This window comes from Leptonychotes weddellii, chromosome 7 (assembly GCF_054177405.1).
Source record: "Leptonychotes weddellii isolate Sample4059 chromosome 7, ASM5417740v2, whole genome shotgun sequence".
In the NCBI taxonomy this organism is placed as follows: domain Eukaryota; kingdom Metazoa; phylum Chordata; class Mammalia; order Carnivora; family Phocidae; genus Leptonychotes; species Leptonychotes weddellii.
Genome location: NC_138375.1, coordinates 81638543 through 81662678, shown reverse-complemented (window position 1 = coordinate 81662678; position 24136 = coordinate 81638543). Strand labels below are relative to the sequence as shown.

Sequence of the window (24136 nt, the reverse complement as noted above, 5' to 3'; positions counted from 1 at the left end):
CACACTTAATCAAATTCAAGAAGTTACCTATTGAGAAAAAATACTACAGTGTAGAAAGTTTTCAACAAGTTCATCTTTCAGATAAGTCCTGGATGCTTTCAACTGTGTATTTTTTGTTTTCGTATCCTTATTTCACTCAACAGAGAGCATGTTTATTTTGTGCGGGAGACTTTGCCTTACTTAATGCTATCCAGTATTTGCCTCACTTAAAGTAGTTCTTCAAAAAAGAGAGATTTAGTGAATTAAAATTATATTGGAGGTTATTCTACTGACCAGTAGTTATTTTTAAAAATTACAAATATGTAAATTATTTTCTTCCATATATTTATTTCTACATTATATAAGTATATTTCCATAGTAACATATAATGTATATTATGTAGTACACAGACATTTTTAAGCATGAAGTAAAAATAGAAATAGACATGTGATAGTTTCTCCTGATATCCCTGTGGGTTGTCTTGTGTAGTCCTGAAGGACACAAGCAGACTTTGGAGACCATTACATTAGAAAACTAAAAAGTCAAATAACTTAGGGTTTTACATTTATTTGTGTTCTGTATTCCTTTCCATTATTAAAAAAAATAGATTTGAAAGTAAATAGTAGAAAGAAAAGGAGAACTAAATTGTTGCATGCCTTTGGTGGTAGATTTTACATTCATTTTTTGAAGAGTATGTTTACTATTCAGATTTGAAATTTGGTATTTGCTGCTTAAAATTATGTTTCATAGAATTGTTGGGGAGGAAGAAATTTTCTTCTATTCAAGATTCTTCTAGCTGAACTAAGGATTAAATTTACATGAGATCAATTAACGGGAGAAAATCAAATTTAGTGTCCTACCGGCAATGAATCCACATGGACATGAAATTTCAAAGACAGTCAACATGAGGTTTATGTGACATCCTGAGCTAAGGAGAGGGGTATGACTGTAGGGATACAAAGGGGAGGAAGACCATTAGCAGAAAGGTAAGAGATGTTTAGTAAACAAAGGTTACTCTGTTATGCACATAAGTTTGTTAGGCAAAGAGGAATCTCTGTTAATAACTCTTCCTAGTACAGGTTCTCCTTTCCAATGTAAATTTAGGCAGTTCATTGGGAGGTAAAGGGCTGTTCCTGGATCTGCTAGGTTTGATCGCTTTTAACTCAAGATGATCTTCATGGCAAAGTGGCCCACCTTGGAGCTGCCTGCCCTTGGCCCCTACAGTTCCCTCCTTTGGAACTGCCCACATGAACAGTTGAGTTGATAGATTGTTCCCTCTTATTGAACCAGTCTCTTAGTCCTGACAGTAGGTCAATTCAGTTAAACTCATTTTGGGAGGCAATGATGTAATCAGGTACTAAATAAGAGGCATTTCTGCTAAGGTTGCTGGAAACTCTGTAAGCAGGGTAACAAACTGATATTTCCAAGGGGCTTTATTGGTTCCATGAAGTCAACCATAGTTCCTTAAAACAATTTTGGTCATATCTGAGTCTATACATGTCTCTCAAATATGACATTCCAGTCAAAGCCTTGGTATTATGACCAGTATTTCAAGTTGTGTCCTAGTTTAGTATTATGATCTTAAGGTTATCAGAAGCCTGTACTCAGAGTTCTTTCCATGAGTTTCACTAAAAATTAAAGTTGCAGGAAGCTTTTGTAAAAGCATAACTGTTAAAGGATTTCTTTTCCTTTCATACCCACAGTGCTTGGTCACATGGCTTCGAAGAATGAAGAGGCAGACCAGACAAAGAGTGGTGGGTGGCAAAAAAAAAGCCTAAATAATTTATTTTTGATAATTGTCAAAACCATAGGACTCAAGAATTAAGTTTTTTGAACATGAGAAATTGTATAAAGGTTTCTATTAAGATGATAACTACCTAATGACTTTTTGCTTTAATGTATATGCAATTTGGAAATCAAAATAACTCTAACATCTTAAGAAAATATGTACAAGGTTGTTTCTCCACACATCCAGTATGTTTTACAACAAAATAACAAATTTACCAGCTCATTTGTAGGTATTGGGAAAATGTTAAATGAACTTGCTGTACATTTTTTCTACTCTTTGATTAACAAAGGACAGTTCATTTGGAGAAAAAAAAAATTAAAAACGGGTATTTGTTTCAACCCTCAAAAATAATTCAAGAAAACCACATTTACAATTTGGTATACTCCCATACCAGTTTCGCTATAGTCAGTCTCAGACAAACCAGGACTGGAATCCTGGTCCTGACACTATTGGTCACTATTGGTCAGACCCTGAGTGATTTAATGTAACTACTCTAATCTTGTTCTCATCTGTAAAATGGGATTTAATACTTCCCTTAGCAAGGTTGGTGTGGAGAGTAAGTAAAGATGAAGTGCTCTTGATTTTGCTCATTTCCTAGCAGGTACTCTTGCATCTTCAGATGGTGTTAGGCAGTATTGTGGAGAGGTTGAATTCCAACCTGGCATCACACTGCCTGGTGTTTATAGATTACTCCTGCATTTCCTAGCTAAATGACCTTGGGCAAGCCATTTTATCTCCCTGTGCCTAAATTTTATTGTCTTTAAAATAAGGATAATAATACTGCATGTCCTTTGGTGGATATTCTGCTGTTTAAAGAAAATAATGTATGTATAGCATTGTTAAGTTAATTTGAAGAAGGAGGCCATTAGACTGAGGTGGTTTTAATGCCTTACAGTCTGTGTAAACAAACCAAAAAAACCTAAGCCTATAAATGCCTCAAAGTGGAGAAATTAAAACCTAACTATTCAGTCACAAACAGCCAAGGAGGCTTTCTCAAATAATGCAAATAATGTAACTTAAGTTCCAGCCAATCAGATAATTTCCTTGCTTTGCTTCTGCCTTTTCTCTATAAAAGTCTTTCCCCTAGCTTCTGTGGGTGGAGTGCTTCTACCCACTTCTGGTTTGGGCTGCCTGATTGAAATGGATGTTTGCTCAAATGAACTCTCAAAGTTTTTAATATGCCTCAGTTTATCTTTTGACAGCACAGCAAAATTCCTTGCACATAGGAAATGTTCAGTGAATGTTGTTACTATTCCCTCTCCTCAAGTTTTAAAGGTGGGAAATGAGCCAACTGCCATTATTCATTAACTCACAATCTAAACCAGGTAAATATTTGGAGACATAAGTTCTGTGAAATCATCACTTTCTTACCTTGTAATAATAAATTTTTTTTCTACTTTATATCTTGGTAAAATTAAATTAAACATGTTAAAATAGTAAAGAATATTTTAAAGATATACATATTAAGCAAAAGAAAGGCAAAAAAAAAAAAAAAGACATTCTTATATGTTATTTGTTACTGAATGTTTCCTAGGTATTTTACTGCCTTATGTAATAGACAAAGACAATGAAATAACTTTTGAAATGCTGAGATCATTCTAATGAAAGTGAATGCCATCAGGTAAAGGTAGAAAGGTGGAATATTGATTTTTTTTGTTGTTCAATTCCTAGAATATGTAATTGATATAATATTTATATATAATATATAAAATATAATGCCATAATGATTTTCAAAGAACATATTACATTAGATTATACATGAGAATGTGAGTACAGTGTTGGCAATTGCCTATAGACAAATCTCCCCAAGCAAATGGTCAGTTTATACTCAAACAGAAAATAGGATTACATGATAAAGAGAAATAGCGAGGAATCCCTTCTAAGGTTTTGTAATGGTGTAATAAACTAACAAAAAAAAGATGAACGTTCTTTAAAAATAGTTACAAAGATTCATAGTAATGCCTTATATTAGGTAACACTCTATATGTATGTACTGCCAAACAAAATTCACCAAAATACATACTCTCCAAGCCTAATTCATTAGGAAAACTCAAAGCATTTTTTAAAACCACCAGAAAGAATAAGATGAGCTTAAAACATACCCAATTGATACTGTAGTTGCTATGATACCTTCACTTACTCTGCTATATGACATATGCCTAATGGACATTTTCTGGATCAAAAATGACTTTAGTAAACTTCTTCCATATTAGGTATCATATTTGTAGGTATCACTTTTATAATTGGAAACCAGTATGGTCTACAATATTTTGGCATAATTTGCTTTCCTCTAGGTAAAATACACATGAAATTAAACATTAGTTTCTCCAAGGCACACTAGTAATTTCTGCTTGAAACTTACACTTTTGCCCTCAAACAAGAAGTTTCTTATTCAACACTGAGACCCATTTGAATTTTTGACTTATAAATATCTGGTAATTCTGTTTTCCATCATAACTGCCATGTTTTGATTAGTTAATTCAGATATTTTCTTTAAAGAGTTTTCTCAACAAAATGCAAAACATCACCATGTTTACCTATATCTGTTTTTTTAGATGTAAGATATATAGAAAAGTCTTATATTTCCCAGGTTTCTAAATTATTAAAAGCACATTCTCCTACATTCTGAGAGTTCCACAGTACAAACATACATTTCTGTTTCTATTGATGAAAAATATATATCTTGTGAATAATTAATTTAGAGAGAATAAGTATCCAGGACCTTTGACCACAAAACAACCTGTACCTCCACCTTAGAACCTTAGACAAAGTGTCTTCCGCAAATTGTCAAACTTCAAAAGCCTTTTTTGGAGGTGGAAGGAGTATGCCAGATGAAGCCTAACTTATGTCTGGTTTTATGCCACTATTCTTCAATGAAATTTAGGATATTCAGTATCAACAGTGATGTCTCTTTTATCAACTTACCAATAGAGTCTAGTTTCTAAAGCCATACTGTCTGATTCACATACTACTCTTTCGAGAATTTGGCAAGTTGCTTTACCTCCATGTGCCTCACTTTCCTTGTCTGTAAAGTGATGATGATGATAGTTACTAGTTATAGTATTTATTCAGGATCTTCTATGCACCAGTAAGTATTCTCATCCCTTGGGATGCAGCAATCAGTGAAAGTTACATGGTAAATTATATTCTGTGCACTAAAATGTAAGCCCCTTCCCAGCACTGTTGAATTCAGAGATAGTCATTTTGATATTCTTTGCCTAATAAAATGTAAGTGGAAGTGACATATGTCACTTTAGAAATTTTAAACCTCATTGAGCATTTATACTTGCTTTTCCCAGTCTTTGGGATCATGGAAGCACGTTTGGCAATGAAGTCTCTGGATTCCTGAGTGACTACATTGTATAAAAATCTCTGTGGATTGATGATACATATTACATGAGTAAAAAATAAATGTTACTGTTTTCAGTCATTGAAATTTGGGGTTGTTACTGCAGCATAGTCTAGCGTATCCTGACTGATAAAACAAAGATATCTGTCTTTGAGGAGCACTCCTTGTAGTGGAAAGAGACAAGCAACAGGAAAATAAAAAATAATAAGTAAAGCATCTAGTGTGATAGTGTGTAATAAACACTTGGAATAAATAAAAGTATAGTAGGTAAGGAGTATTAATACTTAAGGGGAAAGAAAGCAGGGAGGAAGCAGGTTACAGAACTAATTAGGGAGCACAACTAATTAATGATCTCTAAGCACTTATCAAAGTTTCTGGTATATAGTAACCACTCAATAAAAGTTACTCACTTTGTTTTTATATTATCCAAATCTAATATAATGGATTTGTTGGCTATATGTAACTGCTGTTAAACTTTTTCTTTCCATAATTTCTCTTAAAATCTAAGGCAAATCTCACGTTAGTTCATAAGTTAGGGTGGATAGGGTTATACTCCCAGGTTTCCAAACCTTCCTTTTTTAGCTTCGGGGTATGCTAATCTTACTAATATTAGGTCTAAAGGCATCAGGGCTACCATAGCTATGCTATGGGAAGAATTATTTTTAATACCACTGGGAAAACCCAGGTGAAGCATGCTTGTTAATTCACACTACACATTTATCTGCTAGGCAGGCACAGCCTGTAAGGAAACTTGGCATGTTAATATTACTATAATGCACCTTTCCTCACCCAGCTGTCAGTAGGAATACTGCATGTGAAAGCAAAAACAGTGAGAAAGAACATTGCCTAAGTTAGTTTTGTTTTTCTTTGTTTTACTTAAGCTTGAATCAGGCAGGTATTATAATAAATATGGAATCATCTTCAATGTAGTATTATAAAGGTAAATGCATTTTTGTGAATTAAAGGAATATTGTAATTTTGTAAATTAATTAAAGGACTAATTTCCATGGAGAAAATGATAGAGATAAATAAATCATTTTTAGTTTTTATTTAAATTCCATGTAGTTAACACAGTCTGATATTAGTTTCAGGTGTATAATATAGTGATTAAACCATTCTATATATTACCCGGTGCTCATCACCAGTACACTCCTTAATCCCCATCACCTGAAAATCACCTGAAAAAAATTTTTTGAAGATTTTATTTATTTATTTATTGGCCAGAGAGAGCAAGAGCAAGTGAGAGCACAAGCAGGAGGAGCGGCAGGCAAAGGCAGAGGGAGAGGAGGCTCCCTGCTGAGCAAGGGGCCTGATGTGGGGCTTAATCCCAGGACCCTGACATTGTGACCTGAGCTTAACTGACTGAGCCACCTAGGCGTCCCTCACTTGAAATTTTTTAACTAAAAAATTAAAACTTAAAATTAGAACTCTATTTTCCTCAAGTTTTATCTATTATTTTAGAGAAGTTGTTAAACTATTCTACTTCCCAACATCAAAATGTAGGAACATTTTGTTTTTATCATAAATACTAAGAAGTCTTTGATTCAGAAATACAAAATACTTCCAAAAAAAGAGGAAACTTCTAACTTCTATTTCTAGAGACTTAAACATTGGTGTTATTTATTGACAGATTATAATTATGAAAGAAATAACAATAAACACAAGTGTATGTTTACCCATTACAAATAAAAAGGCCCCCCATAATTAACATATAACATATCAAATCCATAGTCATACTCTTCCTATGTGGAAATATCTCATCCCTAACCATTATTCTTTTCTCTGTAATGGAAAATACCATCTTGGCTCATGTTTTGTCTTTTGAAAGGTAAAATATAACAGCATCAAGAAAAAAAAGAATGGCAATTTCAATTTTTCTTCTCAGTGATTTCTTTTCACTTAGTCAAGAAAAAAGGAAAATTAAGTGAACAGTTGGCCATTTTAGCCATCCAACTGATCTTTTTAACCTATTAATAAACTTTACTCATCATAAGTATAGCCATTCAGTTAGGATTTTTATAATTGAAGTATCTTTACATATTTATTGATATAGTTCATTCTGAAATATATTTGCATAATAAACTTCAAAAAGAAGTTGAATGGATAGTTCATTTCATTCCTTCACTCATTTCATGTATTTACTGAAACTGGATGATTTACCAGCACTGTTAAAAGAGCTAGTAAACAAGATAAAATCCCTGCTTTTGTGGAGCTTTCATTCTAGAGAGGAGAAAGAAATAAACAAGTGACCAAAAGACCAATGTTATTATAGATAGAAATGAGTGCAATGAATAAAATATAATAGGATGATATTTAAGGGAATGATGTTTGGTGGAGGCAGACAGAGAAATCAAGAAAAGTATTCAGTAACCAATGGGATAAAAGGATGTTTCAGAAGAAATCTAAATGACAAAAATAGCATAGTCTTACAAAGATCTGTGGACATAGCATTCCTAGTATAGAGAATAAACCTAAAGACCCTAAGTAGAATAAACTTGGTTCACTTGAAGAACAGAAAGACGGTATGGCTAGAGTGTGGTAAAACAGAAGGACAGTGATAGGAGATGAAGTAAGAGAGAAAGAAAGGCCAAGTCATGAAGTCTTAGAGGCTATAATAAGCTATAAAGTGAGGCCATTTGAATTTTTGTTCATTTGTATCTTTTTACTCTCAATGCAGAGAATGATATAACATTATATGTAAAAGCATATATATGAGTATATATAATATACATATAAAATTATTTTGATTATTGTTGAGAGTGGATTAATAAAAAGTCAAACACTGAAACAAGGAGAACATTTTGGAAAGTACCAAGTGAGAGATGATAGTGGTGTGAACTAAAGTTGAAAGAGTAAATGGAAAGACATGGAAAGATAGATTCAGGATATGTTTATAGACAGCCATCATGGAACTCAATGACGAATTGGAAGTTGAATTTGTGAGAAAAAGGAGGAAATTAAGGATGCTACAGTAGGTTGGGGGCTGGGCAACTGAGTGGAAATTTATGCTATTTGCTAAAAAAGAAATAAAATAGCTAACATGTATTAAGTATGTACTAAGAGTCAAGCACTCTTCTTGACTTTAAAGATTTGGCTACTTAAAAATTTAGTCATTAATCATTTGGTCAGTTTAAAGATTTAACTTATTTAATTTCATAACAACCCTATGAATTGAGTACTCTTTGATTCTGATTTATGAATTAGGAAATTGAAACACAGAGAGTACTTGATACAAGTACTTTATACAAGTAGCTTGTATTAAGTCATAAAACTAAGTTGTGGAACACAAGAAGGCTTACACTATGATTCATACACTTAATCAGAATACATACACATGTCTACTGAAAAACATGTATTAGGTATCCATAGCAGCAATATTAGTAATAAATAAAGATGGAAAACTACCCAAGTATTTATTAATAGATGTATGGATAAATTAATTGTGGTGTTTTCAATTGTATCATTCCATAGAAGCTGGCAAAACCCTTAAGAGAGTATGGTGACTTGGTGTGCCTGGGTGGCTCAGTCGATTTGGCATCAGATCCTTGATTTCAGCTTAGGTCATGATCTCAGGGTTGTGGGATTGAGCCCTGGATCAGGCTCCCTGCTCAGTGGGGAGTATGCTTAGGATTCTTTCTCTTCCTCTCCCTGGCCCCTTCCTCTGCTCCTGGTCTCTCTCTCTCTCTCTAAAATAAATAAATAAATCTTTTTTTAAAAAAAAAAAAGAGTATGATAACTAAAAAAAGGTATGGTTGTGGATTCTGAAGTGTTGGCAATTTTTTATTTCTTGATCTGAGTGCTAGATACACAGATGTGTTCAATATGAAAACTCTTTAAGGTGTGCACTCATGTATATTTCTTTTTATTGCATGCTAAAATAAAGGGGTGAAATAAGATAAAATATAATAAATTCAGTTCCAAAAATACTTAAAATAGAAAGAGACCCAAGACTAAACCCTGGCACACTTCAATTCAGAGATACAGTGTAAGAGGAAGAACCCACAAAACTGGCTAAGAAGGTGTAGGCCTTAACATTAAAGGAATAGTAAAAGGATTTGGAATTCAAAGATCAGTTGTGGCAATTGCTGCTGAGAGATCACAAAATATGAGGCTGGAAGAGTGTCACTTAATATTTAATTCTCAAGCTTCTTTCCTTACCGGTATCAAATCATAGGGGTTTTTATCCTGGTGTACTTTGATCTGTGTATCACTCTACTGTAATTTATTTGCTGATCTCAGTAGAAGAATAAAAAATAAATCTCAATTAAATGTTTGAAATTAAATTGTTTTATAATCTTAAAATCCAAACTAAAAAGTCAATATGGTCATTACCCTACTTCCAAAGAAGACTGCCACAAAACCAGAACAATAGTATTAATGACACCATGAAATAGGCATCATTTATTGTTAATCATTCCATCAATGAGATATATAATTTCAGTTTTTGAGTATAAAAGAGCCTGAAGTAGAGGATTCAATTAAGCAGTGCCCCAATCCCTGACCAAAGAGCCTGTGAGATAATAAATGTGTTTCTTATTATTTATTTTGTTTTTAAGATTTGATTTTACTTTTACATTATTTTTTACTGAGGTATAATTGACAAATAAAATTATAAGATATTTAAATGTATGACATGATAATTTGATATATGTATATATTTGAAAGGATTCCCCCATCAAGTTAATTGATACATCCATTACCTCACTTAACTTTATCAACTATAGTTATACATTAGATCCTCAGATTTTATTTACCTTATAACTAATAGTTTGTACCCTTTTACCAACTTCTTATTTTTCCCACCCATCTACCTCTGAAACCACTTTCCTACTCTCTGTTTCTATGGATCAGACTTTTATAGATACGTGCAACTGATACTATGCAGTATTTATCTTTCTCTATCTGGCTTGTTTCATTTAGCATAGGCTCTCTAATCATCCATATTGACACAAATAGAAGAATTTCTTTCTTTTTAAAAGTTGAATAATATTCCATTGTGTGTATATATATATATATATATATATATATATATATATATATACACACCACATTTTCTTTATCCACTCATCAAGAGTCACTTAGCCATACCTTCGCTAGTTTGAATAATGCTGCAATTAACATGGAAGCACAGATATCTCTTTATGGCTTCATGTCCTTTGGATATATACTCTGAAATGGGATTGCTAGATCATATGGTAGTTGTATTTTTATTTTCTTGAGGAACTTCCAGATCTTTCCCTAGTGATTTTCCAGAAACAGGGTTTCCTTTTCTTCCCATCCCCACCAGGATTTGTTATCTCTTCTCTTTTTGGTAATAGACATCCTAACAGGGATGAGGTGATATCACTTTAGTGATGTTGAACACCTCTTCATGTCCTTATTGGTCATCTGTATGTCTTCTTTGGAAAAATGTCTATTCAGCCATTTTTTTTTAAGTTATTTGGGTTTTTATTCCTGAGTTGTGGGAGTTCTTTGTATATTCTGGATACTGAGTCCATATAGGATATGTGGTTTGTAAATATTTTCTCATACTCCATAGGTTGCCTTTTCATTTTGTTGACAGTTTCCTTTCCTGTGCAGAAGCTTTTTAGTTTGATATAGCCCTAGTTGTTTATTTTGCTATTGTTATCTTTGCTTTTGGTGTCAAATTCAAAATACCTATGCCAAGACCATTGTCAAGGAAACTACCCTTATTTTTTCTTCTAGAGAAGTTTAATGGTTGCAGGTGTGACATACAAATCTTTAATGCATTTTGAGTTGATTTTTGTGTATGGTGTAAGAAAGAGGTCCAGTTTTATTCTTTCCCATTTGGCTGTCCAGTTTTTCCAATACCTTGTTTTGAAGAAACTATCTTTTCCCCATTGTATATATATCCTTGGCTCCTTTGTCATAAATTAATTGACCATATATGCATGAGTTTGTTTCTGGGCTCTCTATTCTGTTCCATTTGTCTGTATCTGTTTTTATGTCAATACCATATTGTTTTGATTATTACCTTTGCAATATAGTTTGAAATCAGAAATTGTGATGCCTCAGGGCGCCTGGGTAGCTCAGTTGTTAAGCGTCTGCCTTCAGCTCGGGTCGTGATCCCAGGGTCCTGGGATCGAGCCCCGCATCGGGCTCCCTGCTCAGCGGGAAGCCTGCTTCTCCCTCTCCCACTCCTCCTGCTTGTGTTCCTGCTCTCACTATCTCTCTCTCTGTCAAATAAATAAATAAAATCTTTAAAAAATAAATAAAAGAAATTGTGATGCCTCCAGCTTTGTTCTTCTTTCTCAGGATCACTTTGTCTATTCAGGGTCTTTCGTGATTCCATACAAATTTTAAAATTGTTTTTTCTATTTCTGTGAAAAATGCTATTATAATTTTGATAGGGATTCCATTGAATCTGGAGCTTGGTTTTGGCCATATGGACACTTTACTAACATTAATTCTTCCAATCCATGAACACAGAATATCTTTTCATTTATTTGTGTCTTCTTGAATTTCCTTCATCAGTATCTTCATGTTTTCAGTGTACAGATCTTAAACCACTTTGGTTAAATTTATTATCAAGTATTTTATTATGTTTGATGCTATTATAAATGGAAATGTTTTCTTTATTTCTCTTTTTGATTGTTATTGTCATTTTTAAGATTTTATTTATTTGTCAGAGAGAGAGAGAGTGCACAAGCAGGGGGAGTGGCAGACAGAAGGAGAAGCCGGACTCAATCCCAGGACCCTGGGATCATGACCTGAGCAGAACGCAGATGTTTAACTGACTGAGTCACCCAGGTGTCCCTCTTTTTGATAGTTTGTGTTGGTTATTTTAAGCTGCTAAATTTTGGGGGTAATTTGTTATGTGGCAATTGGTAACTGATATATGGGAAGTATTTTTAATATTTAGAAAACAATATAAGGGAAATTTATATCATAGTGAAAAGACTTGTTTTAAATCATAAATTATTTCTATTGACAAGGATTAAAATTAGATTAAGATCTTTTATGATGCCTAAATACATACAGCCCTGTCACATTCTTTTGGCGGTATATCTTTACATAAATGTATAACTTACTATTAATCTATACACAAGAAAATTAACCAACAAAGAATCCCCATATATTATTTTTAATTAAGTAAAACAAAATTATTGTAGTTATTTTTTAATTTCCTCTTTTTTTGTGGTTGTGGTATGTTTATAAAACAGTTACATTTCTCTAGAGAGGGGAATTCTAAAATGATTAGGTGTATGTGTTAAAGATGTATGTTTTTGGAAGGATGACCTTAGGAATGATACACAGCATCAATACTGACAGCATACAAATCACGCATACAAACCCCACAACAAATATTGTATCTGAAGTCAAGTTTCCTAAGTTGAATATCCCAAATTTAGATGACTCTGTAATAGATCTGAAAATGGATTGTTACATTTAACTGACCTAGTAGATAAAGTGAATGTAGTTGGATTAATAGGATTAAAAAGGAGCTCTCTATCCTTTTTACAGTGGCATATCCTGATCTTCTAAAGGAAAGTGCTTTAGCCCTTTAGCACTAAATTCAATTTCCTATCTTGAAAAGGGAGACCACTTCTGAGGGCACAAATCCACTCCTAGCTTGAAAGTTAGACACTTTGCAGTTTTCAAAATCCCTGGAACAAAAGTGTCATATCCCTGATAGAACCTCTAAGTTCCTTTAAAGAGAGATTTTTAAAAGTGAGTCACTCAAATGGTGTTTTAATTTTTCTTTTGCATATTTATGTGTATTAACTTCATATAAATATTTAAACATAAAATTGTCTATAAAATACATATATTTTTAAGTTCTATAAGTATCTCAAACAAAATATGGCTGTGTGAGTTCAAATTAATTTTTTTAAGTTCTCAAACAAATGAGACACAAAAATCTTCTCTACGCTGCCTAGAAAAGACCATTTTTTCCTCCCCATTTTTAAGCCAAAGAAAATAAAACTACTTACTGATAGTTATTTAATCAGTAAAAACCACTTTTATGATAAACAAAAAATATGGGCCAACTAGAAATCATCAGTAAATGAGTAATCTCCTGTTAGTTCCCTCTTTCTGTATTTAGATAGACCTTTAAAAAAAAGAGTAAGAACAGGTTAACTGGATATAATAGATTTCTAACAGCTAGCCTCACCCTTCCTAGAAAAGATTTATTCTACTGAATCAGATCAGGTTCTTAATAGAAGTAATAGAGTGTGACTCTGAATCTCAGGTTTTTTAAGAGAAAATGAATTTTTTGGATGACTTAAAAGAAATTTATTGGATGGAGCTTGGAGGGCCAAGTTTGGAAAACAGGGAAGCATCAAGACAATTCTGAAAGGTGAAGAAGCAGTAAATGAGACCATCCTATCTAGCAGGAAGATGTTCTGGATAAGGCTGCTGCAGGTCATTATTGTGGTGGTGACTGCAACAAGTGGATTCTGACCTTGCATGACATTTGCTTGAACAGCTCAACATTCCATGTCCTGAGTTGGCACATCTGATTGGTGGAACTTAAATCACATGCCAACACCCTCACTGCCAAGGGGCAAGGAATGATAGGTCTGACTCATCTGCTTTTGTTATTGGAATAAGAGTGTACCAAGACTAATCATATTGATAAGCCCCCTAATATAGATAATAGGAGATTTTATATGGGGCAAACAAAACTAAAGAAACAATTTATCAAAAACTAGTCCATGTTCTGTCACCCGCCCCTTTTTTTTAAGATTTATTTATTTATTTATTTGACAGACGGAGAGAACACAAGCAGGGGGAATGACATGCAGAGGGAGAGGGAGAAGCAGGCTCCTGCTGAGCAAGGAGTCCAATGTGGGACTCGATCCCAGGACCCTGGAATCATGACCTGTGCCGAAGGCAGCCTCTCAACCAACTGAGCCACCCAGGCGCCCTCTCTCATTCCTTTTATAATAATGAGACTTTAGGAAGGACTACTTTAGTATCTGTTTCTATTATTAGAAGAATTTTGCTACTGGATTGATACGTGGTAATTGAGTTTATTAGGGTAAGTGCATAAACAGTTTTCTAATGTGTTTCCCATTCTAACTGTAATTAAGTGCCATACAGAGCCTGATCTTGAGGGGAAAACTGTGGTGATAAAGTTCTCAGTATGAGGTGACATCGTAGGCACACAATGCCTAACCTTTTTTTTTCTTTTCATGTTTATTAAATTGATTTTAGTTACCAAATACCTAAAATTTTTGCCAACAATAGATTTTTTCCCCTCCCTCTCTCTTTTTCCTATTTTTTATTCATACATAATACTCTTTTCCATATGTTCTCCTAGGCTCCCATTTGTCCACTGAGTTCACATCTCTTCCTGTATTTACCACTCCAATATGCTGGCAGTAACATTTTAAATGCCTCAAGCACCACAGCACTTCTGCTCTTTGCTACCCAAAGCATGATTTTGATCTATACCCATAAAATGAAAATAATGCAAAACAGGAACTAGAGAAGAAAAGTCCCTTAAAAGGCAGAGAAATGATTCTTTTGGGAATGGAAAGGAGCATGGGGAAAGGGAAAATACAAAGGAAAACACCCTGTCACAGCTCCTGTATTCCTATTTTCATATTGAGCTTATTATGTGTAATTCCACCTCAAGACAACTATATTTCACAGGAAATTACAGTCTGCCTGGGGACTTTTCAGAGTAATGCCAAAAAATTGCAGAGTCATTCATTGATCAATGAACAGCAAATATTTAACTTTAGGGGAAAAAAATCAAAACTAAATTAAAGTCTTACCAACTTTATTCAGAACCTCCCTCTGAAAAGCTTACCAGCCTCACTATTGATGGAATTGATGACTGGATTCACAGAGCACATTCAAATAATGGAGACCTTTTCCTCACAGGCAATATTCTTTAAGGAGTCTGATAAATTCCAGGCAAATTCATGGTCTTTTAGAGATGCCTGCTGAAGAGTTTAGTGCTCTCCTTGTTAGAGGAGGAAAAGCCTGCCAAATCCCTACTAAAGTTTCAAAAAAGATTTCAGTTTTGCTTTAGGGTTTTAAAGGCCAAAACTTTTTTTTTAAGTGTTCATATTCAGTATAACCTCCCTTTTCAAAAAAAGTAAATTTTCTCATTTTGAGTTTAGCTACTACATAAAAAAAAATTCTTAGTTTTTAAGTGGTAGTAGAAGTTGGTTTCTCACAACTAGGGTATATAAACTGAATTGAGAGAGAAATCTCCTTATCTTCTCAGAGAAAAAAGATGGAGTTAAAATAAGGAGGAAAAGTGTATGAAAAAGTGAAAGAGGAAAATATTTACAATAGTTACAATGTGAAAAAACAGTTAAAATTGAGCTATTCATGCATAATTATCCAAAAGTCAAAATAATACCACTCTAGGTAAGAGAATCCAATTGAAATCTGTCTGGAGTGTGCAGTCTGGGGTCATCACGAAAGATCGGTCTGCAGAACTGTCTTGAATGCACCTCAAGTGAACTATCATCTGTTCAGAATGCCTCACCCTTGAAAAAGAATCAATGCTTTAAAAAAGGTTGTTTTCACCTAACACGGCAACAGACAAAAACCCCAAAGGAGGTGAATGAATGTTTGTACAAAATACGACCATATAAAAGTTTTCATTTCAGCCTTTACAAGGATTCTGCATACATAACCTGAAGGGGATAAGATGTGCTTACTTGCAAGCCGGTGTCTCAGAAAAGGTATTTGGATGACAGCAAAATAAAATTTTCTAGTCCTCTCTGGAGGGGCAACACCTAGCTAATAAAAAAAGCAAAATACATAAGGACAGTGTGTGAATGAGAAGAAAATAAATGGATGTTTCCATTCATTCCTTTTTCATACCAAGACTAAAGAAAAACATTTTCCTTTACTCCAAATCCAGAGAGACATTCATCTCAGTGGTACAGATGCTGATCTGTTACATTTCAGAGTCCATCACATGAACTCTTGAGAATTTATATAGCATTCATTGTGTAGATTTAGAAGTCTTAAGAGAGCCATGTAATTCTTTTGCGTGTATTATTCCATATACACATTAACTTAAAAATTCATTTTTATAAGTCGCTTCTGTCCTTCCTCTGCTACCTCACAAACTAGGAGTGATATAAAAATATACTCTTCAAAGGGTCACATCAAATCTAATTTCAGGAATATGTGATTTTTAAAATGCAGTGATGTTTACTTAGACAGGTTTATGCAAACCGAGGGAGAAACTTCACACTCTACTTTCTCCAAATGTATCAGCTTTTAATTTTAGAGATATTTAATTGTAGAGATATGTCTGGGATTATTCATGATCCTGCAGTTTTCTCTAAGAAGAAAAAGTGCATTCTTTTTCTAAAACTAATTTCAGTTTTTAATTTACCATACAGTAAAATTTACTTTTTTGATGTATAATTCTGTGAATTTTGTGTAACCTCCACCACAATCAAGGTGCAACCTCCAAATCTCCCATGCTGTCCCTCTGTACTCACTCCCGCCTTCAGTTTTTACTCGGGGCAGCTATTGATCTATTCTTTGTCATAATAATTTTATCTTTTTTCTGATTAAAATGTTAGCTTATTGTAGGTATATTTTTTAAGCAGCTTTACTGAGGTATAATTGTTATGCAAAGAACTACATATTTAATGCATACAATTTGATGATTTTGGACATATGTAAGCACTTGTGATACCATCTCCACAATCAAGGTAATAGACGTATCTAACACTTCCAAAGTTTCCTCTGCTCCTTTGGGGGTTTTTTTGTTTGTTTGTCTGGTTGTGATAAGAATACTTAACATGAAATCTGCCCTCTTAACAAATGCTAAATTGCACAATATTATGTTGCTAACTATAGGCACTGTATTATACAGCAGATCTCTAGAACTTATTCATCTAACATAACTGAAACCCATTGAACAATAACTTCCCATTTCTCTCATCCCCTGGCCCCTTATACTGTATTCTCGGTGCTTGTCTATTTTAGATTCCTCATATAAGTGAAATCATACAGTATTTGTCTTTCTCTGACTGGCTTATTTCACTTAGCATAATGTCCTCCAGGTTCACCCATGTTGTCACAAATGGCAGGATTTCCTTCTTTATTAAGGCTGAATAATAGTCCATTGTGTGTATGCGTGTATATATAGATGATATATTATTACATATTATATATTACATACATGCCCATAGATATAGATATATATAATATATATATCACATCTTCTTTGTCCATTCATCTGTCAATGGACACATTTGAGTTATTTCCATATTCTTGGCTACTGTGAAAATTTTCCTAAGGGTGTTTTATAAATGTAATTATACCATATATAATTGTTTGAGACTAGCTTTCATTCATTTATGCTTTTAAAATTCATCCAAGTTGGTGCATGTATCAATAGTTCATTCCTTTTCATTGTTGAGTAGTATTTCACAGTTTGTTTATCCATTCACTGATTGAAAGACATTTAAGTTGTTTTTGGTAGTTATGATTACACCTACTACAAACATTCATGTTAAGGTTGTTCAGAGAATGTAAGTTTTCATCTGCAGAGTAAGTACTCAGAACTAAGATTGCTGGGAAATAGGACAATTTTAATTTTATTAGAAACTGCAAAACTGTTTTCCAGGGAAGCTGTACTATTCTGTATTTTCACCAGCAGGATATGAGAGTTTCAGTTGTTTTGCAACCTTATTAGCCCTTGGTATTGTCAGTATTTTTTCTTTTAGCTATTCAAATACATACGTAGTGTTCCTGCACTGTAGTTTTAATTTGCAGTTCCTTAATGCTATTCAATATTTTTTATATTATTATATTCTCCTACCTTTTTCATAAGGGTTCTATTCAAATTTTTACCCACTTTTAGATTAAATTGTTGCATTTTTATTGTTGAATTTTGGGAATTCTTTATATATTGTCAGTATAAATTCTTTGTCACATATGTGACTACCAATATTTTACTCTAGTCTATGGCATATATTTCATTTTCCTCACTATGCCTTCCATAGACAAAAGTTTTGTTGATATTTAATATAGTAATATTTAATGGATTTAAATATTAATTAATATTTAATATTATATTAATATATTAAATTATATATTAGTAATTGTTAACAATATTTGATATATAAATAAAATCATATTAAATATTAATATATTAATATATTAATATTTATATGTATATATCTTCACCAATGCAATAAAAAGACTTCCTTTCCAAATGCAAGTCACAAAGATTTTACTCCAGTATTTTTTTTCTGAGTTTTATTGTGTTGTTTTACATTTGGTCTATATCAATTTTAAGTTAATTTTTGAATATAGTGTGATATTTAAATTGAGGTACTTTTTTTTTTTGCATATGGATGTCTGTTCAGACACCATTTTTTTTTAAAAAGATGCCTTTCTCTGTTGATTTGCTTTTGTACTTTTGCCAAAAATGAATTAGCCATATATGTGGGTCTCTTTCTGGCTTCTCTGTTCTTTCCCAGATCTATGTTGCTTAATGTAAGCATTACGGTGTTATCTTTATTGTATGATTCCTCTGACCTTATTCTTTTTCAAAATTGTTTTAGCTATTTTACTCCCTTTGCCTTTCCACATAAAGCTTAAAATCAGCTTGTCTATCTCTACAGAAACATTCTGCTGGAGATTGAATTGTGTTAATTCTATAGGTCAATTTAAGTAGAATTAGCCTCTTTACTGTACTGAATCTTCCCATCCATGCACACAATATGTACTTAGGTATTCTTTGATTGCTTTTATCAGCCTTTTGTAGTTTATAGCATACAAATTCAGTATATGTTTTGGTAAATTTTTATCAAAGTATTTCATTTAGGGGGTATTGTAAATAGTATTTTTTAAAATTTAGTTTTAAACTGTCCATTGCTAGAATAATGAAATAAAATTGATTCTCTGCATTGACCTTTTGCTAAACTCACATATTTTGTTTTGTTTTGTTTTGTTTCAGTGATTCCTTGATATTTTCTATGTAGCCAATCACGTCATCTGCAAATAAGGATAATTGTGTTTCTTTCTTTCTAATCTATATGAACTTTAATTCTTTTTATTGCCTTCATGCTCTGTCTAGAATTTCTAATAAAATTTTGAATAGTAATACCAAAAGTGTACATCCTTACCTTTGTCTTAGTCCAAAAGCTGAAGTTTGCACCATTACGTATGAGGTCATTTGTGATTTTTGTAGACACACTTTATAGGGTGAATGAAGTCTGCTTTTCTTCCTAGATTACAGAGTTTTTGTCATGAAATAATGTTGAATTTTGTCAAAATTATCAGGTGGTTTTCTTCTTTAGATTGTTAATTGGGAGATTATATTAATTGATTACTGAATAACCAGCCTTGCTTTCTGATAAAAAAACTCATTTAGTTTGGTGTGTTATTTCTTTCATATATTATTATTGGATTCAATTTGGTAATACTTTGTGGAGGATTTTTGCATCTATATTCATGAGGAATAGTTTTGTTCATTATTCTCTTTGTCTAATCATGATATCAGAGTTATGCTTGACATGCAAAATTAGGTTGGGAATTTATAGAGTTCTCTCTTCTGTTATCTATAGAATTGGTGGTATTTCCTCTATAGATGTTTGGTAGAATTCAACAGTAAACTCAGGTGGGCCTGAAGAGTTCTTTTGGGGAATGATTTTATTTATTTATTTTTTTTTAAAGATTTTTTATTTATTTATTTATTTGAGAGAGAGAGAATGAGAGACAGAGACCAGGAGAGGGAAGAGGGCAGAGGGAGAAGCAGACCCCCTGCTGAGCAGGGAGCCCGATGCGGGACTCAATCCCGGGACTCCAGGATCATGACCTGAGCCGAAGGCAGTCGCTTAACCAACTGAGCCACCCAGGCGCCTGGGGAATGATTTTAAAATATAGATTCAGTTTATTTAGTAGTCCTTTGACTGTTCAGGTTATCTATTTCATCTTGAGTGAGTTCTGTTACTTTGTGATTTTCAAAAAATTAACTCATTTAGTCAAAGTTACTATAGAGAGTTACTATAATATTATAAAAACTCTGCACATAAATCCTTTTAACATCTGGAGGGTTTGTAGTTATATCTCCTATTTTATTTCTAATATTGGTAATTTTATCTTTACTATTCTCTTCTACTTTGTTAGTCTGCTAGAGGTTTGTAAATTTTATTTATCTTTTCAAAGTAAGCATTTGGTTTCACTGATTTTTTTCAGTTTTTTGTTTTCAATTTCATTGATTTCTGCTTTTATTTTTAATCATTATTTTCTGCTGTTTTCATTAGTCTTATTTTGCTCTTTTTCTAGTTTCTTAAGATAGAAGCTTAGATTATTGATTCAGATACTTCTAATACAAGCATTTAATGCTGTATATTTCTCTCTAAATACCACTTTAGCTATATCCCACAAATTTTGATATATTCTCATTTTTGTTCAGTTTAAAATATATTCTAATTTCTCTGAGAGTTCCCCCTTAGCCCATGAATTATTAAGAAGTGCATTGTTAATATCAGTTTTGGGTATTTTTCTGTTACTTTTTATTTACTTTTTTTTTTTTTTTTTACTGATTTCTAGTTTAATTTCTTATAAATCAATGTGTATACTTTAAATAATTTTAGTTCTTTTAAATATGTGAAGGTTTATTTTATGACCAAGGATATGCTCTATCATGGTGAATGTCCTATGTCCTTTGAAAAGAATATGTATTCTGTTGTTTGGGAATGGAATGTTCTATATATAGTAAATCCAAGTTGATTGGTCGTATTGTTCAGTTCTTCTGTATCCTTTATGATATTCTGAATACTGGTACTGTCTGTTCCTGACAGTGCAGTATTGAAGTCTCCAACCATAATTGTACATTTGTTGTTTCTCCTTTTGGTTATGTCAGTTTTACTTCATGTATTTCAGACATCTGGCATTAGTTACAGGGTGGGATGGTTTTTTTATTCTTGGTGAATTAGTCCATTTTCATTATTTAATGTCTGTTGTTATTCCTTAATTTTATCTTACTCTGTAGGCTACTTTGCTGATATTAAAATGGCCACACCAATTTTCTTTTGATTATTGTTTCCATAGTATTGTATCTTTTGCTACACTTTTACTTTTAATCTATCTACATCATTATATTTGACATTAGTTTCTTACAGATAGCATATAGTTGAGTCATTTTTAATCCCATCTGATTATCTCTTTTAATTGGTGCCATTTAATGTAATTATTGATATGTTTACATTTAGGCTGATTATTGTGTTAATGTATTTTTCAATTTGTTCCCACTGTTTTATGGACCTCTGTTGTTCTGTTCTTCTCTGTTGCTGACTTCTTTATCTCACAGTCTACTTAAAATTGATATCTTAATACTTTAGTACAATGTGGAGGTCTTACCACTATATATGCCCCCCATACTATTATTATGCATTAACATATATTCTATATTTTATATTATATATTAACATATTAAATATTATATATCTCTTTATATTATAATTGTCTTATATATTACATCTCCTTACATTAAAAATCAGATAATATAATTTTTGCTTTCAACCACCAAATATATTTTAAAGAACTCAAAGGAAGAACAATAGTTTATCATATTTACTGACACAGTAACAATTCCTGTTGCTATTCCTTCATTCCTGATATCCCAAGTTCCTTTCTGATATCTTTTCCCTCTTAAGAACTTCCTTTCACATGAAAAATCTTTAATAGCAGGTCAGTTAACAATAAATTCTCTTAGTTTTCCTTTATCTGTCTTTGCATCACCTTATTCCTGAAATTTTCACCGACTATAGAATTCTGAGTTGACAGTTGTTTTTTGTTATCCAACACTTTTTCAAAATGTATTTATTTATTTCAGGAAGAGAGAGAGAGAGGAAGAGCTGGGGTATGGGGAGCAGAGGGAGAGGGAGACAAGTACAGTGGGGAGCCCAACGTGGGCTTGATCCCAGGACCCTGAGGACCTGAGCCACAATCAAGAGTTGGAGGATTAACTGACTGAGCCACTCAGGTGCCCCTCAGCACTTCATAAATGTTGTGGTCTTCATGGTTTCAGATGGGAAGTCATCAGTCATGCAAGCTGTTGTCTCCCTACAGATAATGCATTGCTTTTCTCTTGCTTTCAAGACTTTTTTGTTGTTGTTTACTTTTAAGCATTTTGATTATGATGTTTCTGGGCATGAATTTCTTTGAATTCATTGTTTCAAGTTTGTAAAACTTCTTGAATATGTAGGTTTATATCCTTCACCAAACTTGGAATGTATTTCTTCTGATATTTCCTCAGGATTGCACACATTCTCCTCTCATGTCTCCCTCTAATGACATGGTTGTTAAACATATCTTGTCCCACCTGTTCTTGGGCTTTTACTAATTTTTCAGTAGTTCTTCTCTCTATTGTTCAGATTAGATACTGCTATATTAAGGACTAAATGTTTGTGTCCCCTCAAAATGCGTATGTTGAAGTCCTGACTCCCACTGTGATGGTATTAGGAAATGGGGCCTTTGGGAGATAATTAGGTTTAGATGAGAAAATGTAGTGGACTCCCATGATAGATGAAGAGTCATCAAAGAGAGGGCCTATACCAAGAACAAAATCTGCCAGCACCTTGATCTTGGATCTTCTGGCCTCCAAAACTGTGAGAAATAAATATCTGTTGTTTAAACCACCCAGTCTGTGGTATTTTTTATAGAATCCTGAGTGGAATAAGACAGTAATCAATTTTCAAGTTCACTGATTTTTTTCCTTGTCATCCCCATTGTGTTAATGAATATAATTTTTATTTGTTACTGTATTGCTGTTCCTTAAATTTGACTTTTCTTTGTATCTTCTGTTGATTTGCTGATAGTTTCTGTTTTCCTATTTATTTCAATATTTTCACAATCACCTGCTGAAGCGTTTATTTAATAGTTGCTTAAAGTCTTTGTCAGGTAATTCCAACATCTGTGTCTTCTAGACAAAGGCATCTGTTTTGTTTTTTCTTATGTGAATTGAGACTTTTCTGATTCTTTATAAGATGAATAATTTTGGATTGTATTCTGGACATTCGAATTTTATGTAACAAAGACCTCAATTTTATGCTTTGGAGACCTCAAATAGCTGTGTCATGCATCTGTCTAGATTTTATAGCTGTGTTCAGTGAGAGAGACCTGATAGAGCATATTTACTCTCTCTTATCCACAATCAAAACCTCTGCAGAGGAAAGGGGAACCCACCTACACTGTTGGTGGGACTGCAAGCTGGTGCAGCTGCTCTGGAAAACAATATGGAGGTTCCTCAAAAAGTTGAAAATAGAGCTACCCTACGACCCAGCAATTGCACTACTGGGTATTTACCCCAAAGGTACAAATGTAGTGATCCAACTGGGCACATGCACCCCGATGTTTATAGCAGCAATGTCCACAATAGCCAAACTATGGAAAGAGCCTACATGTCATTGACAGATGAATGGATAAAGACGTGGTATACATATAAAATGGAATATTATGCAGCCATCAAAAATGAAATCTTGCCATTCGCAACGACATGGATGGAACTAGATGGTATTATGCTAAGTGAAATAAGTCAATCAGAGAAAAGACAAGTATTATATGATCTCACTGATATGAGGAATTTGAGAAACAAGGCAGAGGATCATAGAGGAAGAGAAGAAAGAATGAAACAAGAAAAAACCAGAGAGGGAGACAAACCATAAGAGACTCCTTTTCTTTTTAAATTATGTTATGTTAATCACCATACATTATATCATTAGTTTTTGATGTACTGTTCCATGATTCATTGTTTGCATATAACACCCAGTGCTCCATGCAGTACATGCTCTCCTCAATACCCATCACCAGGCTAACCCATCACCCCCCCCTCCCCTCTAGAACCCTCAGTTTGTTTCTCAGAGTCCATAGTCTCTCATGGTTCATCTCCCCCACTGATTTCCCCCCCTTCATTTTTCCCTTCCTGCTATCTTCTTCTCTTTTTTTTTCACATATAATGTATTATTTGTTTCAGAGGTACAGGTCTGTGATTCAACAATCTTACACAATTCACAGCGTTCACCATAGCACATACCCTCCCCAATGCCTAT

The 24136-nt window shown here is 33.2% G+C and overlaps 1 protein-coding gene across 1 annotated transcript in view; it reads left to right on the top strand.

Moving 5' to 3' along the window:
- Positions 1-24136, top strand: part of LOC145722662 (uncharacterized) — a 99721-nt gene that overhangs the window by 63188 nt on the left and 12397 nt on the right. The window contains exon 3 of the mRNA XM_081826612.1: positions 1683-1733. Coding sequence (XP_081682738.1) covers positions 1707-1733 — 27 coding nt within the window. The 5' untranslated portion in view covers positions 1683-1706. The remainder of the gene's footprint in view (positions 1-1682; positions 1734-24136) is intronic.